This window comes from Lycorma delicatula, chromosome 8 (genome assembly GCF_047948215.1).
Source record: "Lycorma delicatula isolate Av1 chromosome 8, ASM4794821v1, whole genome shotgun sequence".
NCBI lineage: Eukaryota > Metazoa > Arthropoda > Insecta > Hemiptera > Fulgoridae > Lycorma > Lycorma delicatula.
Window position 1 is genome coordinate 61099201 of NC_134462.1, and position 9858 is coordinate 61109058.

General features: G+C 28.1%; 1 protein-coding gene across 2 annotated transcripts in view; it reads left to right on the forward strand.

Annotated features, from left to right (window-relative positions):
* Positions 1 to 954, forward strand: part of LOC142328961 (uncharacterized) — an 81760-nt gene extending 80806 nt beyond the window's left edge. For both annotated transcript variants that reach the window (XM_075373177.1, XM_075373174.1), the window contains one exon: positions 741 to 954. Coding sequence is in view for 1 of the 2 variants with exons in the window: in XM_075373174.1 (XP_075229289.1) it covers positions 741 to 802 (62 nt within the window). In the remaining variant the exon portion in view is untranslated. The remainder of the gene's footprint in view (positions 1 to 740) is intronic.
* The last annotated feature ends 8904 nt before the right edge of the window (positions 955 to 9858 follow it).

Below are 9858 nucleotides of genomic sequence, written 5' to 3' on the forward strand. Positions count from 1 at the left end.
TTATTACATGAATAAATGTTAAATAAAATTATAAAAAAATCATTTGAGATTAGTAAATAAGTGAAAATTATTTTTAGCTTTTAAGATTGTAAGAAATCTTAGAATTATTTAATACAAGAAAAAATAAAAATAAATAAATTTTAACTTATAAAAGACCAAAATCTTTGTACTTCAAAATCCCTATTAATTTATAAAAAATATACTCTTCTCATGTGATTTTAATTAGATAATTTAAATATTAGTTATATTTACACACAGAGAATTTTATGTACTTGTTTACTGGATTACCAGTAACATCACTTGGTATTGGCTGTAAACCATGGTGCAGTATAAATATGAATAAAATTTAACAGATTCCAAAATGAATAAATATTCATGTTTGATCGGTCACTTTATGTAGTGTGATAATAGTTAACGTGTAACATCCAATGCTTAGAATATTTTTTTTTATATTTTTGTGACATTAAGAGATAAAGATTTAGATAGAGAGAGAGTTATTGTTAGGAATTTTTCTTATAGTCATCAACACAGTTCCTTCTGTGAAGCTAGCAACTCCTTCAAGAAATTGACTTTATATTGACAATATGAGGATATTGTTATTTTTCTCAAGAAATTAAAGAAAATTTAGTTTGACTGTTAGTTTCATTCATTCTTTGTCCTTTTGATATTTTATCTTAATGTATTTCATTTATTCATTAATTTGCTTTCTGAAAAATAAAATTTGTGTTTTCATTTCTTAGGTAATTTTAAGTCTTCCTTTTGGTCCAGAACAAAGAATAAATGGAATGTTCAATGTCAGTAAATTGCGATGATCATTGATAAAAAAGATTGAAAAATAGCCAGCTCTCCATATTGTACTGACATGTACTCAACTGTATTATATTTTTATGTACTGACATGAAACAACAAGATTCACTACGAGTGAATCTATAAATGTTTGAATCAGTTATTAAAAAGCTGACTTATTTGAAGTTTTATTAATGGTTTTCAGTGTTAATTGTTTTTCATCATTTAATATTTGTAAAAGATTTAGAACAATCAGTTAAAGAAACATGATATACTATTTCACTATCATAATAATATTAATATTATAGCTTATCATAAAATGACTTTTAGATGTTTTAAGGTTGTTTATAATGATTATGATTTCTTATAAAATTTGCATCAGGACAATAATCCTCTTATATTAGTTAAATAATGAACATAATTATTTGTTATAATCAACTTTATTATTATTTCTATTTCAGAAATAACAGTTTTTTCTATTTTTAATCACTTAAAATATTATAAATAAATATTTTGCATTGTAAAAAAATGTTAATATTAAATGTTAATATTAGATTTTATAATAGTTTGAAGATGAAATTAAAATTGTAGTAAATATATTATTAGATGGACCTTGATTCATATTTATGTATATGTTATGAATAATCTTGTACACTAGTTTTATTTTGAATAAGAAAAAAAAATTTTCTCGCCTCCTTGTCTAAGTAAGACCGCATCTTGCTTCAGGCTACTTTACCACCCAGCTCCTTGTCTTGGCGGTAGTCCAGGGTCTTCTTTCAGCAACTACAAGTATCTTCATAATCTTCAATTAATAATGTAATTTAAAATATTTTTCTTGACTCATTTGTATGTACACTTGTACAGTTCTGAGTTGTTAAACTTTGTACTACAATATCATATATATATATATTTTTTTTTTTATTAATTGTAGAATGTAGAATTATTAGTTAAACATTTTGTTATTTTATATATTTAAAAATGATAAATTCTTCTTGTAGTTGAAGGAAAAATATTTTTATTGAAAACTGAGTATGAGTTCATTTTAAATTTGAATATAGCTTGAAGATGTTCTAATTCCTTCTTTTTTTATAAAAATAGCTAATTGGAAAGTCTTTATTTTAATCAAATTTTTTATCAGTAATGTCATTCCTTAAAGGAGGAGGTTCTTAATTCTAGCCTTATGCTGTATTTTATTTTATGTATGTACAAGCATTAATTTTAATGAAATCAAAAAGTAAGGGTCATTAATTATAATGATCCTTTATTTCATTCTGTAAAGAAGCCTCCTCTGATTGTTCCACTGTAATTTTCTCCAGATAACTTATGGAACATTTCTTTTAATCTAAAATGATATCACCTACATTAAATGATGTAAAGATATTTTTCACTATTTTGTCATCGTATTCCTTCCTCATCATTGCACTATAGACCATATGATACATAATCTGATATCAATTCAAGGTATTTTCACAAAAAATGTAAGAAATTGTTGGCAACTAGGGTAAAAAAAGATAGATAATAATGCATTCCACAGCATTTTAGTTCTAACTTGGTAGCAATCTATATTGTTTTCTGCTTCCTTTTCTTATGCTTATCAAGTAATTTTTATAGCAACATCATTTACTATTAGGCTAATAAAATTATAAAAAAAAAGACTTTAAACAAACATTGCACTAAAAACAGAAAAAATAAAAAATTTTTTTCTTTATGGTTTACTTTTGGGTTTGTAAGTCGGTAGTTTGTTTTTAATTTGTCTTTAAATACTAGAAGTTGAAATTTAAAGAAGAATTGAAAAACGTACATTTTCTCAATTTTAACACAGTTTTTTTGTTATTTTTTATTGTTTGGGCAAACTCAAATATCATTTCTTCTGGTTTCTTTTCCTTTTCTCCCAATATTGTTTCATTCTTTCCACGTGTATAGTCTTCCTCTCTTCCCACTATTTCACTTTGGTATGGTATGATTCTTTTCCTTCCTCACTGTTTCATACTTTGCATATTTTGTCTGCATAGCTTTCTATCTTTCATTTCCTGTTCTTTTGTTACTTAATGGTGCAGGATGTCTGATTGCTCTGATGTAATTTATAAAATTTTTAATTATATACGTATATTTATTTGAATAAAATATTTTTTTCTTATGAAATGTATAGTTTTTTTTAGATCAAGAAGGTTTTTTTTTTACATTTTTTCAGATAATTTAAAATTGCTTTTTTCTGTATTTTAAATAATTCTTTTGTAATTAGAATTAACATCTCTCTGGGTCATTGTTTTGTGCTCATTGCTGATTACAAAACAGTTGTGTGATGTAAATCCCTATCTAAAACGATTTACGATCTATGTAAAAAAATACTTTCACAAATTTGGATATGAATGCGTCCTGACTGAGCCTGACCCCCATAGGGAAAGACACTCACCTCATAAAGTAAATTCAATTTACTCACAGTCTTGATTCTATATGAATGCTCATTTGGGTTCATTTAATAGAACTGCTCAGCAGTTATTATTAACAGGCTATCATATATAATGTATATCTATAAGATAGCCTGCTGCAAGACAAGACATCCAAATTTAATAAAAATACAATTTTTGAATTGGTTTGTCATTTTTTAATAAATGTTTTTATTGAGTTTATTAAACTTGTTTTTGTATTTCTGTAGCACTATTACTCCAAAATAGAGAAGCAGGTTTTATGAATAAGATATACATTTTTAATTCAAAACTTTGAGTAATAATGAGTACCAATTTTTTTCTTTGTTATAGAAAAAAAGCCATTTCTATATAGAGAAGTCATTTAGACACTCTTATTAAGCTTCCAAAATATATATTTCATTAACTTTTTCTATAATGAGTTCACATAGAAAAGACCAAGTGTAATGAGGGGGAATTTCAATAGTTAAGTTTTGTCAGTCTTAATATCCATCCTTTTAAGAAATGTTTTATAAATTAGTATTTTTTTTTTCATTTTTATATAATTAAAGAATATTTTACTTTTTTTTAACTGATATTACAATGGTTTATTACCTGAATTAGTGTTCAGTAGTTGGTCTTGTTAGAATCATGCAAACCACTTCTAAGATAGCCACCAATTAAACCCCAATTACTGAAGAATATCAGCAGTTACTGTAATAATCGAATAAGACAACTCTATTACTTTTTTCAGTGGGTGTCTTTAGTAAGTTCATATACAGGACAAGTTAATTTTATATAAGTAAAAGTGAATAAAACCTAACCTGCAATTTGTACTGTAATAAGGAGTCATTGCCTTTGTAATTTTGTATTCATTTTTCTGCATAATTATGTAGATAAGTTAAAAAAAAAATATCAAAATAGTTCCAGTGGATTATGACACTATTTTATTATATATTATATGTTTAATATTTATATACATGTTTATTAATAATATTTTATATACATGTATAATTAAATTATTAATATATATTTATATTGAATTAAAAAATTTCATTTTTAAATTTATGTAAATATTAGAGATGGTTGATAAATTTTAAATCATAAAAAAGATTAAATACTTAGTAAAAAACAACAATAAATAATGTTAGCATAAAATGAAATGCATAATCTAGTTGTTTAAAATTGTAGTAATCTAAAATGTGTGGGGTGTAAGTAAGTTGCAAAAAATTGAAAACATAATGATATAGAAAGAAATTTTTTACTTACAAAAAATTATTTCACCTCTAATTCATTCGTACAAAAGCCTGCAAAATTTGGGTTGTGGAATGTTTTATAATTTTAGTTAGTTGATTCCTATATATTTTTTAGTATTGAATCTGAAAATAACCTTCATCTTTTTCCGTCACATCAAGATTTTTGCAAATCACAAATTTCAAAATTTGTAAAGAGTTAAAAATTGCAAAAAAGTTATACTATAAAATAGTGATAAAACTTGTTTTTTGTAATAAATTAATTTAATATATTCAATTTTTGGCGTATATTATGCCTTAAATAAACAGTTGAGAGTTCTGAAGAGGGGGCGGGGAAGTATGGGTTGAAGATGACAAGACGATGGGAGAGTTGGCTCTCCATTGCTCAGTGAATGCATTAAGTTGACAGCTTGTGACAAGACTTAACAAGTTGTAACTTGTTTATTGGCAGCTATCTGCACCACTCATGTATCGTGCAAGTACTATCAGTGCTGTTTCAACCATCAGCGTGCATAAATCAAGTTTTTTTCCATCCTCTGTAATCAAATGCATTTTTGTCAGTGGAAAATATATTTTCAGGGCATAAAGCAAACTTTCCGTTTGCAAAATGACCTCAAGAGGCTGCAAAAACTCTGCAGATTCTTTTTGTTACATTTGTGGTGAGTTAATGGTGGAAAGGCAAAAAAGAAATATAACAAGTCTCATTTGACAAGTGTACCTCACGTATTTTGGAGTGAAAATAGGAAATCAAGACAAAACTTTGGCACCCCACAATGTTTGCTACACGTGTCTTGAAGGACTTAGACGGTTGTCAAAGGGTGAACAAAAAGTGTTCAGATCTGGATTTCCAATGGTGTAGCGAGAGCCACAAAATCACACCAATGATTGTTACTTTTCACTCAATGATTGACTGGTGTTCACGATTTCAATTTGAAGAATTAAAAAAAAATTGTCTATCCAAATATGCCATCCGCTTTATGCCCAGTTCCTCATGGTCCAGACATACCAGTGCCAATTCCACCACAGAATTACCTGAAATAGACGGTTTCATAAGTGATTTAAATCAAAATAACATTAAGGAGTATGAACCTGGAGATAGCTGTGCACCAGAGATTTATTCACAGTCTGAACTAAATGATTTGGTTCGAGACTTACATCAGACCAAAGAAAATTCAGAATTGCTTGGTTCAAGGCTTAAAGAGAAGAACCTGCTAGCAGCTGGGACCTCATTTTCCTGGTTCAGGTACAGGGAAAAGGACTTTTTCATATTTTTTTGGAAAAAGGAGAATTAGTCTTTTTCATTGATGTACATGGACTTTTGATTTAATTTAACATTTAGTATGAAAGTACTGGATAAAATTAAATACTAACATCACAAGTGGATTACGTGATCTCAAAATAATATCAATGCTCCTAGGACAGCAAGGAGGATACACAAATTTTCTTGTTTTTTGTGTGAATGGGATAGCAGTGACAGAGAAAATTGTTGGTTAAGGAAAGATTAGCCAAAAAGAACTTCATTAGAACCTGGAACCAAAAATGTGATCCGAAAAGCTCTTGTAGGTCTGAATACAGTTCTCCTTCCACCTCTATCAAGTTAGGCTTGATGAAGCAATTTGTCAGAGCCTTACCAAAAGAAGGTAAATGTTTTAAATACTTATGTGTTAAATTTCCAGTCTTATCAACCGCAAACTAAAAGAACGTGTCTTACTGGTCGTGGGATTAGAAAATTTCTCAAAGATGGTAGTTTTGAGAAACAAATGGAAGTTGCAGAAAAAAAGCCTGAGAGCTATGCTGGTGAGAACTTAAGTTCTTGGTGACTTAAGTCACCCAAGCTGAGCAGATCAAGGATGATAAGCCAGATGAAGAAAAATACCCTGGATAAAGTAGGAGGTAGTGCATAGGGCCAACAACTCTACCGTTGTGAAAGGACTGCAAGTCATACAGTGAATACAAAATCCTTGGAATAGGACAGGATATTAGGTAAACAAAGATGGAGCAGTAAACAGATTATGAAGATAGAAACTTGGAACATCAGAAGCCTTCTGAGAACAGGTGTTTTACATGAACTTTCCAGTGAATTAAATAAGTATGTTCTTGATTTGATAGCTTTACAAGAAATAAGATGGGCTGTCAATTGGTGACAGCCCATCCAGTAAGAAGCGGTAATTACATGTTAATATATGGGGAAAATAACACAGATGACATATTTGGTACAAGGTTTGGTGTAAAAGTCATGGATTTCCTTATTGAACTTCCAAGCAGTAAATGAGTGAATCATACAATTTCAAATCAAGGCAAAGTAGACAAACATAATCTTTGTTAACGGTCACACACCTACTGAGGATAAAGATGCAGGAGCTAAAGAAATATTCTGTAGGAGAATAATAAAGAAATAAATATATGTAGGAGAATCATATAAAGAAATATTTTGTAGGAGATGCACTCCTGCAAAAAATACCAAGAAATGATATCATATTACTGGATGACTTAAAAATTGGAAAGGAGGAGAGATTTAGAGAAGTAACTGGGAAGGAGAGCCTACATTATCTTTCCAATGATAACAGATACTGCTTTGAGAAATCTGGCAACAGTGAATGAAATAGTTGTGAGTAGAACAAAGATGATACTGAAAAATATTCACAAGCAAACTGGAATTCTCCTACTGGTAACATAGTAAATCAGACTGATCGCATAATGGTAAACAGGAGATTTTAGAACAGCCTAGAGAAGGTTAAAAGCTTTAGAGGAGCAGAATGCAATAGTGACCACTTATTGGTTGGAGCAAATCTTAGGTTAAAGCCTAATGGAAACTACCACAAAGAGGCAGAGAATTATTCCCATTTTTACTTAGATGACCTTAAAGCACCAGTTATTAAAAAAAAATTGATCTATGAAATTTCAAATGTCTTTTAAAAAAAACGAAATAAAAGATGGAGACTTAGTGGTGCAGATACAGTGGCAGATATAAACAGTCAGTAAGGTGAAATAAAGATGAGTATCAAGGAATGTGCTGAAAAATTTCTCATTAAGAAGCAGCCATGCGCCTAGAAGTGGTTTGATAAATTCATTTTATTGAACCATAAATTAATTGTTAAATTTTGCTTTCTACATTTCAAACTACTATAAACATCAGAATTAATTTTGCAGGTTGTTATTTTAACTATCATGGTTATTTTACTGTTTAATTTAATTGTCATAATTAAATTAATTAATTGATTACTAATTCAGTTTTATTTTATTAATACAAACCCCATGAAATTTCACCAAATACAAAGAAAACTAATAATTACAAATTTCACAATTATTTATTTATTTCATTTACACTCTTCTTTAATTATGAAGAAAGTTTACTTTGTATTACTAGTTAATAGTAACAAGTAATTAAATTTATTGCATATTTATGTATTTTTTTAAAAACCTATTATTAATTTTCTTATTTAATAAATTACTAGTTTCTTATACAACAATTAAAATTATTATTTTTTCTTTTAATTATCATTGGATTTATTAGTTTTTACTTTATTATGTAATTTGAATTTATTTTCATTTGGATAAAAATTAAAATAAATACGCATTTACTATAGTTTTAATGAAAATAATACCGGTATTATTCTTTATTTATTTATCCATATAAAAAAAGAATTATGCTAAACGGTTATTGAAATAAATTGCCAAATAAGATTATACTTCAAAGTTGTTTACAAAAAATTTACCTAAAATCTAAAGCTAGATGACCATTTCAATTATTACACAATCATTATCAACAGACACAAAAAATATATATATTCAACAAAAAAATGTGATAAGAATCAGTAAATAGTACTTAAAAAAAACACAAAATATGTTCATTTCATGTCTGGTTATAGAACAAATTTAAATATTTTAATTATTAATTACATAGCAGTTATTACGAGCTTGAGTAAATAAAACTTATGAATGTAGAAGCATTTATGAAAATTATATTTTGGAGGGAGATTTTGATGCAGTGAAAATGCACTTTCTGATATTATTGAATCTTTTTTTTTCATGACGATCGAGGAAACACTACAATAAATACCACAGTAAACACAAGCACTTATTCAACACAAACATTTTTGAGGCAAGAATTAGTTTAATTTCTACAAATTATGTGATTCCAACCATGGTGCTTCCAGTTGTACTGCTTGTATGTCTATTATTGCTTTAAGAAAACTCTTTCCTAACCACATCACGTCAAAAATTGGAGGACATTTATTTGTCCTCGTGAGAAATTTTTTTCTGAGGTTCACTAAACAGTAAGGTGTATGTCACGTGACCGCTAACATTAGCATAACTAAATTAAAAATTCAAGAATTTGCACACATTACACTAGCCGTGTTACAGCATGTAATGGAAAATTTTCATTAAGTCTACAAGAGTAGATAAATTGCAATAAAGACCATACAAACTTATTTTTTTTAAAACTATAAAATCTTCCTTTATTAATGAAGTTTTACTTAAATTATAAAGTGTTACCTAACAGAAAATTGTTGAAACATTCATGTTCAACAAAACCTATTTAAATACAGGAGTTTTAAATTTATTTGCTTCATTGATGTACTCTGCACCTTTTGCCCTTTTTTCCCCAAACTTCATTATAGTATTTCTCAACCTTTTACATCAAAAGAGTAGCATTCTGTACATCCTTAGATTTCTCATTTAACAGAGTTTTTCTCAGTTCTTACTAAACACAAATCATGTACTATTTTTTTCTTGATTCTTAGACATTTTTCAGAACTCTTTGAGTAGATATGTGTGTAAAGGAGGTAATTTGCACACTTTTAATTTATCGCTTTGGTGAATTTATCATTTTATCATTTGACAGCGGTATAAATAAATATGTTAAAGAAAAAAATCATATAACAACGATCATTTGTTAATTGATGCTGTGAAAGTCGGCAAACCTGCCTGCCTCAAGAACGAGACAGTGTACACAGTACACTGCTTGCTTTAACTCAATTTTTAATTTATAAGTGAGTTTTAAAGTTTTAAAATGAATAACATTATCGAAGTTCCCCTGTATAAAATCCGGGCAGTAATATATTTTTTTAACGCAGTACAGTATCACCGGGTGAAATTCGATTACAAATAAATACAAAAATTAAAAGATATTATTTCAAAGCTATGTGAAATTTTTTAAACCGTAGAATAAATGTGCATAATCAATGGCCTCGAAACTTTCGAGTGACCATTAATCGTCACGATGGCTTGAAGATGTGCATCAACAATGAAATGAACAAAAATTTTCCATGTCACCACATCGAACGTGGCATTAATTTATTGATCAAAATAGTTATCAGTATCACGGGTAATATTCATATTATCGGTAAATCACATCAAATACGAATAGGATCCGTGTTAGATTTTTTATGCACAATATAGAAGACGGCGAT